The 20,874-nt window shown below is 41.0% G+C and overlaps 1 protein-coding gene across 4 annotated transcripts; it reads right to left on the reverse strand.

Annotated features, from left to right (window-relative positions):
• Positions 1-4,738: 4,738 nt before the first annotated feature.
• CSF2RB (colony stimulating factor 2 receptor subunit beta) lies at positions 4,739-19,677 on the reverse strand. Of its 4 annotated transcripts, none has more exons than XM_030263061.4 (15): positions 19,372-19,677; positions 18,274-18,408; positions 15,889-16,018; positions 13,740-13,924; positions 13,263-13,411; positions 12,200-12,371; positions 11,977-12,109; positions 11,691-11,851; positions 10,655-10,800; positions 10,383-10,554; positions 9,024-9,059; positions 8,660-8,750; positions 8,319-8,388; positions 7,427-7,530; positions 4,739-7,150 (listed from the first exon to the last, which is right to left on the reverse strand). In XM_030263061.4, the coding sequence occupies exons 2-15, from the start codon at positions 18,368-18,370 to the stop codon at positions 5,941-5,943; spliced, it is 2,856 nt and encodes a 951-aa protein (XP_030118921.4). In that variant the 5' UTR covers positions 18,371-18,408; positions 19,372-19,677; the 3' UTR covers positions 4,739-5,940. The 4 variants fall into 4 exon arrangements, with proteins under 4 accessions (XP_030118921.4, XP_030118920.4, XP_030118923.4 ...); XM_030263060.4 differs by having other exon boundaries at positions 18,274-18,443; XM_030263063.4 differs by lacking the exon at positions 9,024-9,059 and having other exon boundaries at positions 19,372-19,676.
• Between the last annotated feature and the right edge of the window lie 1,197 nt (positions 19,678-20,874).

Here is a 20,874-nt window from a genome sequence, read left to right on the forward strand (position 1 = left end):
TGGGGAAAAGGGGATTATATTTATTAGTATCTGGTAACATTTTGAAGCAGATTAAGTTTATATAAGTTGGATTCTGCCTAATCAAAACAGAATCAGTGCTGCTGACATTTAAGATTAAAGACACTATGAGGCAATTTTAAAATGAAAACCAAGGAAATTATGCCAGATGTGGAAAATAAATTGTTCGGATTGATCTATTTGTGTGGTCTGAAATCACAGAAAGCCTATGACTTAGAAAAAGGGATAGGATAGAAGGTAAGAAAAATACAGAGAAAAAACAATAACCTGGATAAACAGAGCATATAAAACTGTGCAACCAAATCAAGACAAATGCTTTGTTTTATTTTACTTTATTTGCTAATATGAATCTTGCCTCAGAGTCTATTTTTTAGCCACTGTATTGCTTCTTGAAGTTGTTTATGAAAGCACTTGCAAGAAAACAAACAGATTTACTCCTGAAGAATATACAAGACCTAGTACAAGTTGAACCAGTGAAAGGCACAAATACAATAATGTTTTAAGGAAAAACTGGCAAAAATAAGGTTAATAAGCTGTTAAAGGATGAAATGTTTTCATTGGACAAAGGAGCTGTTTAAAGTATCATATACAAATTTAAAAAGTGAACTTAGGCCCCTTGTAAGTCTACTCATGCTATAGAGTTATTGTAGCCTTAATGTTCTGAGAAAAGTAAATGAGGCAAGAATGATCTTTTCCAACTAAATTTTACTGTTTAATAAAACATACTTACTTTCTTTTCAAGCCTTTCATAACCTATACTATTACTCAATTGCTTTCTTATAATATAAATCTGCAAAGGAATTTAAACATTCAATTGCTGAACAAGTAATTGAGGTAAATAATCAAAGGCATTAGCAGGCCTCAGCATCAGAGAAAAATAAATACCAAATGAAAGATTTTGAGGAGTACTCAGAGAACTATCCAGGGAACTACTGACCAATCAGGCTGGTTTTTGTACAGTATGATACAAACTATAAGGAAAAATAGAATAGTAGAGAAAAAATGTTCAGGAGAAGAGATATACAGAATATCTCTGTATAAAGAGACTTGTTTATGCCTCATAAAACTGGCAGAGTTCTCAGAAAAACTCCAGAAGCAAACATGCACAGAGTTATCCAATTAATGCCTCATACCCAGATGTCTAAAGAGATTGAAGTCTCTCAAAAATGCATTTGCAAGAAACTAAGAGATAAAAGGAAGGTTGTCTTGTAGATTGAAGTCCTTTAAAGACAGAAAATTAATGAGAAAAATTAATGGCTCATTTTCCTATTGAAGAAAGGATTTAGGTGGTTTCTCCCAGGAAAACTATAATTTTCAATATGGTTATTAGTTATCTGGCAGACCTAAGTGGTGAGAGATCTCTTACCTGAGAAATCTGAATGGCTGAGAAAGGCAATGTTTCTTCTAAGGTACTCCAACTTAATGATGATGGACAAAACACTAAGCTATTAGATATAAATGGGATATGAGGTTAAAGTCATAGAACCAGAGATTCACAGAATGGTTTGGGTTGGAAAGATCCAAACCACCTGCCAAGGACAAGAACATCTTCCATTAGACCAGGTTGCTGAAAGCCCCATCCAACCTGGCCTTGAACCTTCTAATGAATGAGCATCCACAACTTCTCTGAGCTGCCAGTTTCTTTGTCTTGCCAGCCTCGTTGTAAATATTTCTTCCTTATGTCCAATCCAAATCTATCCTATTTCAATTTAAAACTGCTGCCCACTGTCCTGTCACTACAGGAATGAAATCTTGCAATTCCAATGAGGATCAATTGGGCAAGCTTCGGTCCGTTTCCCTGCGCTTAATGTCATCCCATTCACCTTTATTGCTTTCATTCAGAATTGCTTTTGATTCAGAATTGTCTCTTTTTCTCTTAAGCATTGAAATTCTTCAGTTTCTTCTCCTGACTCTTTGCTTAGCTTTCCTTCCTGATTTGGGGATTTCAATGAGAATACTTTTGGCAAGTTTCAGTCCTTTTCACTGCACTTTTTTCATCTTTACACTAGGCTGTAGTCATTTGATTTCGAAATTTTCTGGGTTTGTTTTTTTTTTTTTTTCAGGGAACACAGGACTACCACAACACGGCTCCCTCCACACCTTCCTGCTGGGCAATAGCTTCTGCCCAAGGTTGCTTTTATTGCTGCAGCTAGGGTTATGGTTACACCAAATATTTTGAGATGAAAAGAGGCGCATTGAAAAGGACAGAAAATTGCCAAAATTATTGTGATTTAAATCCTTGAATACAGGACAAAAGGAAAACAAAGAGAGAAGTCAAGGAATTCAAGGGTTGAATCTGCAATGCACAAAATAAACTCAAAAATGTGTGTCAACAATCTGTGTAACTTTGAGTGCCACAGAAGGACAAACAGCTTAGAAGATAAAAAAGTACTCATCCCAAACCTTTGCAATGTATGTGCACACTGCAAGCAAGGAGCTGGAAAATTTTTAAAAAAAGAATAGGAAAAGCTGTCCAGTTGTTTCAGATAGCTTTACAACTACTTCTCTAGACAAACAAACCATCCTCATCAAGAATGAGGACCAAATAGCTCCCTACCAACCTACAAAGGTTTTGACCTAAATCTGGTTCATGTTGTGTAAATTTGTAGAGGAGTTTGGGTTCCCACTGAACTGCTGAACCTTGTGGTGGAACATCCACTGTGTTGTAGGAGGAGTTATTAGGGTCAGGGTTGGAATATATGGAATCCTGGCATACACTTGAAAGGACTTCTAAAAGGCAAAAAGAGGCATGAAGACATAGTGTTACTGATTCCCCATGTACAGAATGTGACATATGGAGTTTCTTTACATGGAAATTCCATCTCCATAGTGAGACCAAAGGGAGCATGTAGGGAGTGAGAAGAGACAGAGTGGAGTTCTATGGGAATAAGATTGTGCGTACAACGTGCTTATAAACAAGAAACTAGGCAGGGACTGCAGGATGGGTTGGTTTGTTTCCCATTACCCAGCAGAGGCACAGGATTCGCTGAAATTCTCCAGCTATTATTCCTTGAGGTCTTGGAGGGCTTTCTACTGCAGGTTTCTTTTTCTAGCAAACCATTCAGCCCCATTTTCCTTCCTTACATAAGAGAAAACCTCCAAGCCTACAGAAATATAGCTGCAGACCAGTTCAGCATTGACCTTCATTAGAACTACTGAGGTCACAATAAACTTCCTACCCTAGTCTCATGGAAATTCAAGTAATATGTTTCTGGTTGATGAAGATTATGATAAGGGAATAATAAAGTGATTACTTCAGAGCAAAGAAAAATGCCTGCTGTTAAAACATGGGCACAATCTTTTATGTTTGAGTATGCAGTAAGGAAAGGATTGCAATCATCTCATAACTCGTTTTTTGACTATGTAGGAAACATTGGTGACTCATCATGCAGATATACAGGCTGAGGGGCTGAACTACTTAGTGCAAAGCCCTACAGAGAGGAGCATGTCATAATTGGCTCCTGAATCAGCAGAATGATTATTCCTCTCCTGCTTATCTGTACCTAGCACTGGGGAATGGAGCAGCAACTTGCCTTTACACAGTAACTTGTGTCTCAAGCTAATGATCAGGAAGTTGAAGACCTGGGACTCATGCCTGCTTCTAAGTCTTGAATCACCAGGCTACAGGATTGTAAAATGCTTTTTACCACCCTCACTGCATCCTGACCTCATGCAGAAGAGAATGGAAAATTCATAGGATCAGCAACAAGTGAAATTTATAGAAGTTTTGATTCCAGTAAGAAGTGGATTCCTCTGGCAGAGAAGAACCATAGATCATGAGCTGTGTTTCCAATGTTCATTACATATTTTATTTAATGATACTGAGGTGGATATTTAAGAAAGAGTCCCTAGAGCAGAAACTCATTCTGCTCTAAATGAATTGTTACAGTTGGAAAGCAAACCACTGTTCAGCTCCCCTATCCTGACAATGGCATGTGACTGCAAATTCCAGGCTCCTTCAGATGATTATATCATCTCTGTGGGATCATAACAAATGTGCTTTTATCTGTAAATCCTGTCTCCAAAATCACCTCTGCAAATGCCCAGTGAAGTGCAGAGGAACAGAAAGAACAGAGAGCTGTCAGAGTACTGATCACATCTTAGAGTACTGATCACAATGCAAATGGGTTTTATCCAAAAGCCACTGAGTTGAATAAAACTTCTCCCACTCATTATTCTTCTTGATTATTAAACCCCAGCAATTCAAGGGCCAGCAAAGTGATGCATATCTAAGATATGAATTCAGATACAACATTTGCATATGAATTTGAACATCTCCTTTTAGGATATGCTTCAATAGAGCACAATTATACAGCCTGGAAGAAATTAATTGTGCCACTTATAAAAGGCCAAAGAAGAGACTGACCAAAAAAAATCCATTGATTACAAAAGGTCTAAATTGCAAATCTCTCGAAGTGTTCATCACTATTCTCTATCAGAGGCTGCAACTGCCTGCTTTCTGCTGTGAAGAGCACCAAGTCCAATTTGCACACCATTCCGATTTAAAATGGTATTTACAAGGATTAAATTCTCAAAAACCCAAATAATTTCACTCTAATTTCTGAATCAGCATAGTCCCATTAACCCAGCAGGAGAAATCAAGTGGGACAAACACAGAACTTCTTTTCTCTGTCAAGTAATACAGCAAAGTCAGGAGAAAAATGTCCTACCTCACATATCACGTAGCTGAACATATAGAATTTTTTGAGACTTGAGCAAATGAGCTAATAGTAATTTTATTGTAAACACAATATTTTTAATATATGAAACAAAATACTTATAGGAGGAAATAATATGTTTATTAATACAGATTTTATATTTGAAAAAAAATATGGTCTTTTGAAAGTCAAGTCTACCTTCAGGTCTGAAACCAAAGTCTTTTCACTGATTGCAGAGTAGCAGTTTTGAACAAATACTCTTCCCTTGCACCACTTTCTATAAAGCAAAACTGGGAAAAAGGTCTACTCTTTCCCAACTCTCATTATTTGAGGAAAAAATAAAAAAAAACAAACTAAGAATCAATTACACTTTAGGATGAAGTATATAATGCATAAACTGTCAATGAATGTAAAAGAAAATCATGTAGTACTTCAACACTTAGAAATAGAAGAACTGCAGCAGTTACAGGCTTGTGCACCTTCCCAGCATCTCTTACCTGCCATTTTCTGTTATCTGTCCCACTCCCTCTCACTGAACCTTAGGAGCCCTCGGATCTTCTTTCAGTAATATTTCTTCCATATGGTTCTTTACAACTTGCTTTGTGTATCCCAGTAATGTTTCTTTGTTATCCTCTGAATCCACTATGATAGACTGGACATTAACATTAAGAAAATTCTCCTGGATTTCAGCAACTTTTTTCTCATTTTTTTATTTACACTTCTATAAGTCTCTGGGTTTTTTCACCTTAGCCAATACCTATTTCAAGCCATAGTGGAAAAGCAAAGATATAGAAGTTCCTTGGTGACTTTTACAGCTATTTTATAAGTGCACAGAAATTAAATAAAATTGATTTTAAGGATAGAACTTTTCTTTACAAGGTTTTTAAGCTTGTCTTCTTCTGATAGCCTTTCAAGATGTTAAGTCTGCATTTCCTGCCACAAGATTTGCCGAGGAATCTGATATAATTGCAATATGATTGTGACATATTACAGGATCAGGAGGATAAACTGATCATCATGGATAAGCCAAAAAGTTTGAAAAACACGACACTACACTACAATATTTGTGTAGTCCTTCATGCCAAATTTGTGAAGACCACTGAGAATGACATTGAGCTACTTCAAGTTTTTTAACACGTTGGACTGGAATCTTGAAAATGGAACTGGTGTTTATTTGTTCCTAGGTTTGAGGGTTCATTTTCACCAGATAGTTACAACCTCCTTCAGTTATCTGTCTCTTTGGTATTCATTAACATTTACCCATTTAACAGATTTCTTTGATTCTCAAAGATTGCTGCCAGGAAAAGTAATCATCTGATTTCAGGTTTTTGAAAAGCTGAATGGCCTGTATTTTTTCCCTCTTCCATACATCCTTTTCCTTTCCCGTGACTGATTCATCGTCACATACAGGCTGCCCAAGTGTTTTCTTACTTTCAGAAAGCTTCTTGACTTGTTGATCTTCCTGACTATTATCCATCTTCACACTGGATTTTAGGCTGTGGAAGCAGTAGTCACCAACCTGGCAAAGGAAAACTGGCTCAGTGCTGTCAGGGTTTAACACCACCAAGTTACCTTCTGACAAAGGCTGCTTTCCAGGAATGCTATTTTTCTTCTGTAAGACAGGCAAAGAAATCTTTGTGGGCTTTGAATGTTGATGGAGACCTTCAGGCACAATAAGATAGTCACCAAAGGTATCCAGGTGCAATTCAGGAGATGAGGTTGGTGCTTGGCCTGAAACTGGGATCCTGACACCAGTTTTCCCCAGAGAAGACTCATGGCAAACGTGGTCACTGGGAGGCTGGGGCTGCTGTGAACCACAGGGTGATTCCTCAGCTGTGACGAGTGGAGGATGGGTGGAGGTACTGGCTGATGGCAGTAGCAGGCTATCCGTGGTGATGTACTCCAAGGGGCACTGTTGAGGAGACACTGTTGAGGTACAGCTGAGAGCCTTTGGAGAGCTCTGCTCCTGTGTTCCGTTGTTGGTGCCTTCTCCACAGGCTGGTGAGGCCTGTGAGACTTCTTCCTTATCATTGAGGTGCTGCATCATTTCCTGCTGATCTGGGAGCACGTCCTTTGGAGGAACTGCTTCTGCCTGTTCTTGTCTCTGTGAGGTCTGGGGAGAGTCTTCCCTTGGGAGAGTCACATACTGAAGGGAAACTGATTTCGTACTGAGTCCCACAGGGTCCATTTCCAGGGTCTGGTGTATATCAGGGTGAGAGGACACCACTGGACTGTACAAGTATGGACCATTGAAAGCAAAGCAAGGGATTGCTGTGTGGGAAGCAATACTTGCATCAGCGCTGTTTCTCCTTGAAATGGAAGAGGAATGACCAGCTCTCTGACTTGAGCAGGCAACTGGGGCATGCTCTGACTTATTTAAAGCATGGTATGAGTTCTGTAGGTCTGGTGTAACAGAGGAAACATCTGTCTTCTTAGTCTGCCCTTCAAGGCACTCTGCCAAAGTCTTCGCCTGCCTGAATGTGGGAAAGTTAAAAGTTGCTCCTGAGAGACATTATTGTTTTAAGCACAAAACATAAAACGATCTTAGCTGGAAACACACAGAGCTACACACAGGCTTAGAAAAAAATTTCTTGCAGATGTAGTTATCCCTGTAGTAAAAAATTGAATCTCCTCCTCAAAAGCAACTTTTATAGGATTTTTAGTGACAGAGCATTTGATTATATTCTGCCATGATGCAGTGACGTCTCAGAGACCATTGACAGTGTCACTACCATCTGCTGTTCACTCACCTGTCCACAACTTGAAGGAAGCTAGGCTGCTCCATCTTCTCTGAAAGGTTGTATTTGTTGAAGTCCAGCTGGTTGCTTGTTGGCCAACTTCCCAAATGTCCTTTCTGAAAATGAAAAAGCAGACATGACCAAAGAGCAGCATCTCGCTGTCAGTAGAATCAGGAATTGTACATTCCCTGTGGATAAAAAAAAACCAAATAGCAGAGCCTACAGCACCTGGTAACAGGGATACAGCTTCACTAATACAACTCAAAGGTATGTTCTCCTCTCCAGAAGATGGTTTCTTCAAACCCATATTGCCTTACCACTGACCTAACTACAAGAACTCAGTGAGACAACTAGGAAAGCTGCCCTCCTAAACTTGTTATTTGTGAATCGACGACCTGAGGTATTTGACAGAAGGTGGTTTTCTTGGCCAAAGTGATCATGATTGAGTGATTGAGTTTAAAATTTTCAGAGTAATGGGAAAAAAGAAAAAGGAACAGTAGAGTTGCTAGTCTGGTCTTCAAGAGAGCAAACTTCAAGCTGTTCAGGGAGCTACTTGGCAGTGTCCCCTGGGAACCTGCTTTTGAGAGTTGGTGAGTCCACAAATGCTGGGCAGGTTTTAAGAACCCCCTTTTAAAAGCACAAGAGCAGGAAATTTTAAAGTACAGATTTTTTTTCTACATTGATTTTAAATCACAGTTGTGCTGACAAGAGCAGCACAAAGAAGTCTGCTAAATATAAGAGCGCTGTTAAGTTGAGTAGGACCAGAACTTCTCCTGAAAACAAGTAATAGATAAATGAAGATCTCTGTTCATTGTGGACTAGAAAACAAGAGCTATTAAGACTATTGAAAGTCCTGAAAAACAAAGAGAAATAATGAATCCTTCAAGGAATAGTTCCCTCTTACCCCCAGGTAGCCCTGGATCAGGAGACTCTTGCTGGGGTTCGGAATTTTTTCCTCCCACATTTTCTTCTTCCTGCAGCAAGAACACAGTTTTCAAGATTTGCTTCTCAATTTTGCTCTTACCAGAAAAGGCTGCACCACATTCACCGTGATGCTCAGCACAGCAGGGCACGACCAAGGCAGTACCACAGCATCACCCAATTCTCTGCCCTGCACAGCCATGCACAACACTGCCCACCAAGGCCCATCTCCAGAGAGAACTCTCTCCTGGGGGGCAAGAAGTGCCTCAGACTTCATGCCACCCACATGAGCTGCTAAGTCTCCATGTTGCAATGCAAGCCTACCTGAGGAAATACCTATAGCTGCAATAAGCAGCTATCAGAAAAGCGATGATGAGAGCTGGGAGAGTCACTGGGAGAACCACAGGTGACGGAACTGAAACAAAGAAAAAAGAGAAAGCTATCCACCTGCAGAGTGACTGTTTCCTGCAATAGGTTTTTCGTTCTGGCCACTATTAATGGAATTTGATGTGTGGAGGAACAAAATTGTTATGAACAAGTTCATCAGTTAATATAGTGGGAGTAGTTAATGCATTTAAAGTTGTAATAAGTTAATTATGTAATTAAATAGCTGTTAAATGTTAAACCCTTGTTGTACCCCCACTGTTAACTCCCTCACACACACCTTAGTTGTACTCCCTTACCGTACCTGTACCCTCATTACGTCCATCAGGTATTGCCTCTGCTGCTTCCCAAAATGGCAACCGGAACATTCCCAGGAAATATGCAAATTAAGAAAAGCTCAAGAAAAGCCAACCAAAGACCCTAGAAACGATGAGCCAACCTAAAATTTGAACAACTAAGCAACTAGACCTACCGGCAAGAAGTCCCTCTACTCTACCGACATGGTCTTAAGTGCCACCATAACCTCAGTAGAACTGAGTCAGAGTGAGGACCCCAGCCAATGAGCCAAAAGACATCTTCCTAGGCACGCCTGTGAGGATGGAAGCCCCAGTTCTGCTGTGGAGCAAAACTGTTCACCTCCTCCTCTGCATTGCCAAAGGGAGCAGCGGCGGTGTGTGCGAGCCCTTGGGCCCCCACTCAGAGTGATCACTTTAATAAAGGCATTCAAAAGGAGCTGGCCTCCTTTCCCATTTATATCAGCATCATAGGGCCTTCAAACTGTTGGAAAACCCTCCAAAGTGGGACAGGCCAAATGCGACCTGAACAGCGTACCGACCAAAGGAGTTGTTTCCTTTACTGATACGCTTCTTAGCTTCTACTGACATCAGAATTAAACATTTTAAGCTAATAAAAATGTGGTTATGAACCTTACTCCACCATGAACAACAGGCATGGCTTCAGACATCTGAAGTCTGCCTGACTCAGCACAGTTCTGAGGAAATGGGGTCTCAGAGATTTTCTAAGAGCTCTCCCTGCTAACAGCCACAACAGCAGACAAATTTCTTCCTGAATACAGGCATCAACATTTGCCCACAGTATAACCACTGCAATCTTCCTCAGGACAAATCATTCAAGATCTTATTACTTTGGGCAAATGATTGTATGATAGCAGACATTCTGCCTTTAACTCCATAAACAGCAAAAAAAATGTAAAGGTCTTATCTCTAGCAGACTCCACTGTGTGTTTTACACAACCTTAAAGTCACTCTGCGAATATAAAAAGTTGATGTCTTATCTTCTATCTTCTTAAAGTATCAGGCTCTTTAGTCACTGACAGCAGAATGGACTACTGGAATCAGAAAATAATTAATCTTTTGGGCAGGATGTCTTTGCATCATTCTCCACATGAAAAACTTTATGGTTATTTGTACTCACCTTATGAAGGCAAGTAAGAAAGAAGCTTAAGAGGTCATTCACTTCCTTCCCTAGCATTGTTGATGTACCACAAGGATGCAGGCAGAGCAGCTGCCTTGGTAAGTGACTCCAACTAGGCCGTGGCTGCACCACCCTCCAACCTCAGCTGAGAGAATGTGTTACACTAAAGAACCATCCTAGCCATTAGCAGTCCACCAAAACCTGACAGAAGCAGCTGCATGAAAAGTACCACTCTCAGTCTTCCAGGTGAACTCCTCACTCCATTCACTCCAAGGTCCCTCATATGGAGGCTTATTCACCCTTGCACGCATTTCCCCCCTATATTCTGTAGATGCTGCCAGCATCTGCAGGGTGAAGAGGAAGGGAGGTTCGTCATTGCTGATATTTAACACCTGGAGAGTCTGGGGAGAAGGGAAGAGCACAAATGACAGAGGTAAGAAAAATTGTCTTTCCATTTGACCAGCAAAGAAATATCCATGACTCTTGCACTTTATAAGTTACCTTTTCATATTGATTGTTTTCCCAGTACTTGACTTGGTATCTCTGTGGTATGGAGCTGTAATTCAAACGGTGTTTTTTCCACGTTAGTTCATACTCTTGGTTGCCTGTTGCTGTTACTGACACATTTGCGGGTGGCAGCACCTGAACTGAAATAACACTGCATGTCTCAGAGCACTTACCACCCTACTGGTCCAGTCCTCTCTTCCCACATTGTGAATCATTTCCAGAAACTGAAAACAAGGTTGTTTTGTGCAATGTAAAATGGCTCAGCTTTTTAACACTTCTTAACTCTGCATTTTCTAGTCAAATATAACATTATTAACAGTATACAACAGTATTAAATAACAGAAAATTCATACCCATGAATACTGAGAGCACTCCCTGTGTACAGAAAAGCAACAAAACAATAGTTTAAATATCTGTACTTGTCCACCACATTTCCAGAAATTTTCAATTCTCTTGGAGCTACTTCTTGATATTTTCACCCACTGCAGGAGCTGCCCTAGTTTTAGAGTTTGAAAAATCACCCAAATACCTTCAGATACATGTGGGCAGAGATGGCCTACCTCGTGCACCTCACTGGGCAAAGGATTCCTACTTCATCCAGTGTTCCAGGGGCCATTGCACAAACCCACAAGAGCTCACTTAGTTCTTGAGAAATCACATAGTGACACACTCCTACTCGCTACAAACACCTCTCACCACAGTCCCCTGTCACCTGGGACACTCATGAATGTGAATCACAGAGAAGTCAGCAGGATGGCAAATGCTCACAGAGAAGCTCCAGGTCACAACCTGGATTTCTGCACAACAGTTTCCATCACTGTCACCTTCCTCAGAGTAACAAGTGCCACCGAGGAACTCCACATCTACATCCCAGAGCTCTGACCTGATACAGTCCCTTTCTTCATCAGTGATTGTTTCTTCCACTGCCCACTCACTTTTCCTCAACACCACTGTCCTAAGCCCTCCTTGCTCAGACAGGCATCTCTCCAAGAAACAAGAAGGAGCAGCAGGAAACAACACAGATACTCACTGTTTTTGTAGGCTTCAATCAGCTTGTCCTCTGTCTTGGCCCGGACAGATACATGGTACTGGCTCTGGCTGCTAGAATTGCTAACAGGGATCTCACAGCTCTGGACCACATATGGGGTGTGGGGCAAAGTCTTCTCATGCACAGGAGAGCACTCCTCTTCTCTGAGGGGAAGAAAGAGGATGAATCAGGGGAATGGGACAGGAATGAAAGAGGAAATCAGGGGAATGGGACAGGCAGAAACCCTATGGGAGAGGCACAGACACATTGCCATGGGCAGAGCACATACTCTGATGCTGGGGTGGCCTTGAAGAACAAGCCAAAGAGGACAGAGGTGGTGATCACTTTCTTCACTTCCCAGCTGCATGTCAGACGATCTCCACCACTGAAGAGGCAGCGAAGGTTCCTGGGCTGGAGGCCACCTTCAAAGAACACAAGTGTAAGGTTAGTGACAGGAAAGTTCTGGTTTCTCAGTTTCTGATCCTTCATGGTCCCAATCTATCCCATGCTACCTTCAGGAGTCTTCCATGACACCTCCATGCTCCACTTGCTGTACTGGCCAGAGAAGCTGCTGGCCTGCCCTGGTCTGGCTCGCACACGGGCGACGTAGCTGCTCCCTGGGACAAGGTCCTCACGGCTGAGACTGCAATGGGTGGTGTTGGAGAGCAAGAGCGAGGCAGCTTCCTGTTGTTGGGGGAGAGGAGAGAGAGGAAGGGACGGAGGAAATTGGGACATTGGGGAATGGAGAGGTGGAGGGAAGACCAGGAAAGAGTGAGAGGAGGAGCTGACTGCCAGACTGCATCTCCAACAGTCCCACAACTGTGATGGTCCACGCACGTGCTGCCATGCAGTGTTTCCTCGCTGCCACACAAGAAGGGCTCCAGCGTGTCCTGCAGCAGAACTCGGGATGGGCAAGGCATGGCCACTCCCAGGCACAATCTCCCCCCACAACAAGTGACAAACTCCAGCAGCTTGCAAAGTCCAGACTATCTTCAGCTCCAGTTACATATGTTCACAGCACTACTCAGTGCAGAATGGTGTGGGAATCTGGCCAAGACAATTCCCTTAAAATCTAAAGATCAGTCTGACAGGTACAGAACAGAAACATATGCAGATCTAGGGAAATGACAGGGCAAAGGATATGGACTGCTAAAAGCTTTAAAAAAACAATAAAAAGGAAAACCCAAAACATATTTGTCTCAAAGGGGGAGGAACTTCAAATGTATTTTGCTGTTTTCCCCACATGAACCCATGTGGGTTACACATCCTGTTAGAATGTGATTTAATTCAGTTTAAGAGGGATTCAATTCCAACTCAGATCCAAGTACAATGGTTGGGAGTTTGAGTGGAGAAGAGATTTTTTCATTCAGTTCAGGAAAAATGGTATTTCACAGGACAAGTCACTTGCTAACAGAAAGATAGCCTCTTCCATCTGACCCAAAACAACACTTGTAGTATCTCTTCACAGTCCCTGAGAATGGAAAGATCATTCATTCGCACAACTTTTACCACAAACTTTCAGCTACCCAGAATGGTGCAGCCCAACCCAGGACAGCTCAGCTCCTCTGCTCTTACCTCCCAGGACTCCCACTCCCGCTTGTAAGTGACTTCGTAGTCCAGTACATTTTCCAGCCCTTGGCTTCCATCAGCTGTTTTCCAAGTCAGCAGGAAGTCCCCCGAGGTCATTGAGCTGACTGAGAGGTTTTGAGGTGGGAGAGGCTGAACTGAAAGGTGAGGGTACAATGCATGAGAGGAGATAATGAGGAAATGACACAAAGAGGGGAAGAAAGTATCTAGGTAATCTTTCCCATTTCCAGAGTATTTTAGCCCTGACAGACCAAGTACCTCCTGCTTTACTAGCTCCTGAGATGATAATAGGTCCAGCTGCTCTCAGAAACTTGCCTTCTTCACTCCCTACCCAGCCCTCTCAATGGGGAACTATTTGGCAGTTTTCACAATGGAAGTGGAATTCACTTCCAAAGGAACAGCAAATACATTCTCAAAAATCCTTAAAATTCATGGGGATACAAGAAATCGGTATTTAAGCCTTACCATTTTGGAAAAGATCAACATCCAGTTCCGTTTGAAGAACCTTTTTAGGTCTGAAGCCATAAATATCATCTACCCCTATTCCAAAATAATTTGTAGTCCTGTGGCAGACCCAGTGTACATAAACATCTGGAGTTTCATGCAAGTCGTTTCCTTTCTGGCGTTTGCAAAACATGTCCTTGTTCTCCCTGTGTACAGAGAAAGTAATCCATAAAGATCTGATCCAAAGACCTGTAGTTAGTTCAAAATGAAACACCTGACACCAGTTTAATCCCATCCTGTTGTTATAATTCACGAAGGCACTTATATCCTCTTGTCACTGCTCCTATTAGTCCTGGTTTGCATCAGTTAATACGAGAAAGATTTTTACACCAGAGTTTTGCCTCCCCATTTCAAAGTCACGGAGCAGAATTTTGCAGTACCAGTTAATTTTTGTTTCCTTTAGCCTAGTTCTATGTAATCTCATGTTTTTAGGTAAGAAATAGTATGATGAAAATTAATTCCATGTAAATACACCTCTTACTTAGAGTTAAAGACTGTAAAATTTCTGATGATTCTAAGCTGCTTGAAGACTTTCATTTTGCAGCACCAGAAAAACACTTAGAAAAAGATTCTCAACCAAAATGTACTTCTGTATCCTTAGTAGTTCTGCTCTGCCAAGGGACCTTAAGTATTCATTAAAGATTTCATCCACAATGTTAATCATCCTTTCAGATGGCCAAGGAGCATCATGAAAATTTGAAACCATTTTTTTAACTAGGCATGAGAGGACAATCTTTGTGTGGTTGCAGTGGCCTCAGCTGCTGGAGAGATGCGTTGCTTCTTTATGTACCCTGTGGAATTTTGTTTGTGCTTATGGCTTCGTTCCCAGAATATTATCTCGTTCCAGCTCAGATGAGAAATATTAAGTTGTGAATATTTAAGGCCAAATACTCTCTTCCAGGATAGGATGGAGTCTTCTAGCCAACTATATGTCAGCAAGCATTATTCAGCACTATTGCTATTTTTGTAAGTTGGATATTAGCAAGGAAACCAGGGACATTGCTGAAGTATGGACTGGACACTGCAGCATGTGTGTAGTCTTAAGCAAAAGAGTCAGCCCAAAGGGTGTGAGGCCATGAAGTTATTTCTATCTACTCACTAGCATTACCTTATAGTTTGGGGTTTAGTCAACTACTCTTCATCTATGAGCTGATCTTGTTTAGTTGTTGGCCATTTTCATTTCAGCTGTGCGCTGTCCGTGTTTAACACCTGCTTGTCTGATTAGTTCACCTCAGTTATGTTTCATGATCCACACGTTTCATCATGTAACAATGTTTCAGAGAATCCTCCAAAAGTCCAAGGAACTTTATATCATCTTTTCCCAGAAGTATTTAACTTCAAGGTCCTGCTCCAAAGTTCTTTAACTGTTTTCATCTGCTTTTAGGTCTATTAAAATCTCTTTGTCTGCAACAAAATCAAGAGTTCTTCCTTTTGCCTTTTCTTCCTGTATCCCCAGACTCTAAATAATTTTCTTCTCAGCTATCCACCTTTGCCTTCCTCTCTCCCTTAACTATTCCTCCATTTCTGTCCTTTCTTATCCTCACCAACAATTCAGTCTGGTGATTTGGTTCTCTTCCGAAAAGGAAACAAATGTAACAGAGAGATACTGTCATAAACACACCTGTATCTCTAGGGGTAAAATTGCTGGCACAGATAGAGAACTCTCCATCTCATAAATATACAGTCTACACATATTTCTCAAAAGCTATCAAAACCACACTCTCAATGATTCTCCTAAATGAGCAAAATGACAGGGGGAATGTCTCCTCCCTTTATGGTTTACACAATACTCACACTTATTCTGACACCTCCTTCTCCCCTAATACAAATTATTAGCAGCCTATATGTCCCATTTATTTCATATCTATGAACCTGCAACAAAATTATGGAAAATAATTGTAAAGGTGATGAAAATAACTCCACTGGCATAGCCTATTCATTCCTGTCTTCCTAGATGAGGCCTCAGAAGCAGGTGACTTTTGACTCTTGCTTAATTCAAAAAGAGAGTGGACGTGCTTTCTAAAAATTTGACTGCATGTCCCCAGGATTCCAAGTTATGGCCAATTTCCCTTTGGACTTTTATCTAGCTCAGCACATTTCAGGTACTTACATTTCAATATTATCCCTTTGGTAAAGAATCATACCAACAAGGTCATGAGCCTTTGAATGCTCCATCCATGTGCAAGTCACCTGTGAGCTGTAGTCATTGTAGCACTTCAAGCTTTTCATTGGGATACTCTCTGGGAAAGGAATTCAGGCAAAGAAAAGATGCAGTGATTAAAAATATAAATGGTGGGAGATGAGATTACAGAACTCTCCCCTTTGCACCAGACAATCATAGACCCATAGAAATGTTTGGGTTGGAAGGCACCTTAAACATCATGTAGTTCCAACCCTCCTGCCATGGGCAGGGACACCTTCCACTGCACTACTTTGCCCAGAGCCCTGTTCAATCTGGCCCTGAACATCTCCAGGGATGGAGCCTGACTCCATGAATGTATGTGCAGAGCTGTAACCATTCTGCACATCTCCACAATACAGAATTGTCCAAACCAAGCTACAACTAACAATAATTAACTGAAATCTTTGTGCCTGCAAGGCATACAGTTCTAGCCAAGGTATCACTTTTCAAACACTGAATATTTCCAAGGATTAGTAGATACCATGGTAGGCAGACATATGGTGATCATTTCCTCCTTACGTGTTGCTGTGTGAACTTCTTTGCTACTAACTTCCCAGTAAAGTTTATAATGCTAGAAAGATCTATTTAAAAGTGAGATGTTCTGGGATAGCCTTGTTATGACTCAGACAAATGTCCAAACTAATTTGTTGGAACTAGATTTATGATCTAGAGATGGCCAGACCTCTCATCAAGGACATTTTTTTTTAAGTTCACAACTGTGAGGCTGAAAAATACAGACTGCCTCTGGCACATGCACTATAAAGCAAGCTGCTTTCTTATCCTTGCTTATTTTCTCTGAAGGTAATATCCATGCTGCACTATTGGGATATTGCATCTTCAGGTGACAAAGGTGCATACATGAGTGTGCTCTCTCAAATAGTATTTCTTGATGGGAGCTATAACCAGCTTGTTTGAGAGGCTTTTTCCAGGCAAAAACTCATCAGAACAGAATGATGCTGTCTTAGGAGGCTTAAGAGGGACCTTACTTTGATCTTCTACTGAAAACCAGTACAAAGTAAGTTCTACTGCCTTCCTTGTGTAACCAGAGAATGGAGCATCCCACATGGAAAAGGATATGGAAGTGTGAATGTGGGGCTAAAGCTCCAAATGCCAAGAACCCAGTCTGACCTACACAGTAAAACATTTTCCCTCAGAGACCTCAAAGGAAGAGATCCTGTTATTGATGCTGGGCCAGGCAGCACAACTCCTCCAGCTACTGCAGACATGAGGCATCTGCATTAGAAAAGGTCGATGTCCATGGGGCACAACTCCTGATAACACTCTTTAGGATGGCTATAGGCCTAGTCTTGTGGCAGGTTTGGCGTGCTTTCTATTCCCAGCTCTGTTAAACCAAATTAGGGGACAGGGGAGGACAGAGTGTGGGAGGAAAAAGGAAAAAAAGGGAAAGGGAAAGGGAAAGGGAAAGGGAAAGGGAAAGGGAAAGGGAAAGGGAAAGGGAAAGGGAAAGGGAAAGGGAAAGGGAAAGGGAAAGGGAAAGGGAAAGGGAAAGGGAAAGGGAAAGGGAAAGGGAAAGGGAAAGGGAAAGGGAAAGGGAAAGGGAAAGGGAAAGGAAAGGAAAGGAAAGGAAAGGAAAGGAAAGGAAAGGAAAGGAAAGGAAAGGAAAGGAAAGGAAAGGAAAGGAAAGGAAAGGAAAGGAAAGGAAAGGAAAGGAAAGGAAAGGAAAGGAAAGGAAAGGAAAGGAAAGGAAAGGAAAGGAAAGGAAAGGAAAGGAAAGGAAAGGAAAGGAAAGGAAAGGAAAGGAAAGGAAAGGAAAGGAAAGGAAAGGAAAGGAGAAAAGAGAAATATGCTCTCATTGTGTAAGAAAGGAAACACAAGCAATGGATATGGCAGATAGTCTGTTTATTTTTCAGCTATTCCACAAGAAGAAAATCAGGTTACCTGGATTTTTCTCTTGGTAGCCCCCACCACACTGTCTTGTGTCTAGCTACACATCTCTAGTCCTGTGCATTACCATCCGAATTATGCAGCCCTTAATTTTCCTATGTTTTCACTTATTATCAGGGTGTACCCCTCCTTCCATTCACTCGTTATCCAACCAGCTTGTTCATCTCATCCATTTATACAGTATTTCAACTGTCCATACTACCAACATACAACTGATTTGGCTGCACATGCACCTGCTACATGCTGGTTTTGATCAGGATGTCTGTTTTCTTACAGCTTAGAAAAGAGGAGAAGAAAGCAGAAAAGCCAGCAAGAAAAGGAGGAAGAGCATTAGCTGAAAGAAGGAGACAGATTTAAAAAGAAAAGCAATAATGGAAGGATAAAAGAGAATATAAATTTGAATCTCACCTTGAATGGCTTGAACACTGAAGACCAAATACAGATACAGCAGCAGGATGAAAATCTCTTTCATGTTCTTGCTGTCCTTGAATTTCAGAGTTTTCATTGCCCACTGGCTACTCTCTTGCCCTGCTTACTGTGGGGCTGTTTGTTTCCGTTTCACATAAAGAGAAGTAAAACTGAATAAGGGAACTTCTTTAAGATCATGTTGCAGTGACATTCAGGAAGAACTTCTACTAAGCATGTCACTATTGGACACGAAATGAGTACACAGAAGCTTAATAAATTTAAAGGAGAAAAAGACACAGCTTTATTCAAACATTTGGTATTTATAGAATTCTAAAGGTGACTGTGGATTGGAGGATGGAATTACCGCTTCTCCAACCACACTGGTCTAAAGATTAATTAATCATTTCTCTCTACCCACAGAGAAACATGTAAACTATTCTGTTTATACATGAAATTGTGTGGGAACTTTGACTCTTAAATATGTAAATATTATTAGAAGATTAAAGAAGTTTTATGAGAACTTTAAAACTTTCAAAATAACTATAAAAGAAAACTTAACACTTTTAAAAATCAGGGCAACACAAGCATTTCTTGTAGGACAAAATTCAAGTATTTTCATTGTGTGTTGCAATGCAAGCAAAGAATTAAGTAAATGTACATTTCTAAGGAAGTGCAGGGATTCAGTCAGCTGAGTAGCAACAAGAAAAAAATCATAATTTGTGATGAGAACTCATCCTTAAAATTAATTCCATTCTTCTAATCTTTATGCCTAAAGCCTTCCTAATGAACCACAACAGTGGTTAATTTCCTTAAAAATAGGATCTCAACAGCACAATTCCTAGGAGCTATAGTGGTTGGATCTCCATATTCACTCACTTTGAGAATTTCCTTCAACATACTACTTTTCTCAGTGCCCCCCAAACAAGTTGCAAATTGTAGACATGCTACCAAAGAAATTAAACTTCCTTGGACTGGAAACAGCTGGCTGAGTCCTTGAATAATCATTGCAGCTAAGGAATCCCTCAATAACTCACAAGTTCTTGTATGAGAGCAGACTCCTCCATTATGCTTCCCCCACAAAGGAAGCCATTTCCTTACCTGAATCCAGGGGTGTCTGTGAGGCAGATGATTCAACCTGCTGGGTGACTCTCCCTGCCCAGCACCACCCCCCAGCACCAGAATCCTCTGATGGAGATGCCAGCAAACCCACACTTGCCTAGAACTGGAGACAGAAGTATAAACCAACCACAGGGTTTTCTTGGCAAGTAAGTCCTCAAAATAACTACTACATCTTTTGTGAACCTCAAATGCCACTTCCAGAGAAGCTGACACCGCCCTTTCAAGGAAAGTCTGTGCAATTGGACAAAATAGGAAGCCTGTACTTCCTATTTTAGCCCCCAAAGCACGCACTTAGATGGGACTGCTGGGTTAACTGGGAAGGGGGGGAAAGGAAGTTTGTCATTGCCAATCTGTGTGTTAGCAATTACCAGGTCATGAGACATATGTATTTTAAGAAAGATACAGGACTGACTGAAGCAGATATAAGAAAGATGAAGAAAGCATTTTCTGGTTTTCACTCCAGTGGTGTTTCTTGCTTTGCTCTAGACTAGACAATCTTCATGGCAGGGATCCCTCTTGTTTTTACTGTACTTTTGTTTGTACGTCTGTACTGGGGGAGAGTGAACTACCTTTATCTCTGGAATTCTTTATTTTTAGTAATATTTCTAAGTTTTACCAATTTTAACAACAATTAATAATAAATTGTCAGTACTATAGTATATAGAGTAAACAAAAGAAAACTGATGAGAATAGTTGATATGAAGTTATTCTACATCCAAGGCTGCCTGATCTCTTAATCCAACTATAAAAGTAAGCCCAGCAGCCTTCAAAAATAAACCTTAGAAAAGTTAGGCAGCCATAAGTGAGAGACATGCTCAGGTTTGTGTTTTCAGGAATAAACTATGGGGGCTCATATGCATCCCCAGATACAGAGTATAACCGGCAGAGTCTGTCTGTCCTGCAGTGCTACTCCTCATCTCAATCCCCATGGTACTGACCAAAACCAGAGTCAGCACAGTTATTCTCTCATCAGAACTGCATCAATAAACAAGCAAAAAACCCCTGAAAAACTATCATGTGAATAAGGGAAACATGCAAAGCAAGACCGAGAATATGGAGAATATCTGGGGTAACTGTGTGTGAGAAGGTGTCCATATAAAACCTGCAAATAATTAGTGAAATATGTAACTTGAATGGATGGGAAGAATTTATTTTGCATTGCAGTTTAAAGGCAGAGGGGGATCTTCCTGCCCTGATCTTCAAAGGCCAATGTGTTTATGTTCTTATAAAAGAGATCAGTTGTTTCCTAGTAGACATTTTCCCCCCCTTTCCTTTCTCATTGACAATGCTCCTCCATTTTGAGAGAGACATACTGAGATGCTGATTACGTCACAGGATCTGGCTGTCAGTGAAAATCTGTGAGTGCCACTTGCTCTGTTGAACTCCAGGAACAAGTAACAAAGAATCCTGCACACCAGAAATTTTGCAGTCCATACATACTGTTAGGTTTCAAACTTACAATGCATTTTCTTACATATCACC

Source organism: Taeniopygia guttata, chromosome 1A, assembly GCF_048771995.1.
Source record: "Taeniopygia guttata chromosome 1A, bTaeGut7.mat, whole genome shotgun sequence".
Classification (NCBI taxonomy): Eukaryota; Metazoa; Chordata; class Aves; order Passeriformes; family Estrildidae; genus Taeniopygia; species Taeniopygia guttata.

Bases quoted from the DNA above. Each gene is read 5' to 3' on its own strand.
- CSF2RB (XM_030263061.4), bottom strand. From the start codon at position 18,370: ATGAAAACTCTGAAATTCAAGGACAGCAAGAACATGAAAGAGATTTTC. The intron at 12,372-13,262 runs GTAAGAGCAGAG...CCCCAACAACAG, and splicing joins GGGAGTGGGAGTCCTGGGAG to GAAGCTGCCTCGCTCTTGCT. The intron at 11,852-11,976 runs GTATGTGCTCTG...TCTTCCCCTCAG, and splicing joins AAGGCCACCCCAGCATCAGA to AGAAGAGGAGTGCTCTCCTG.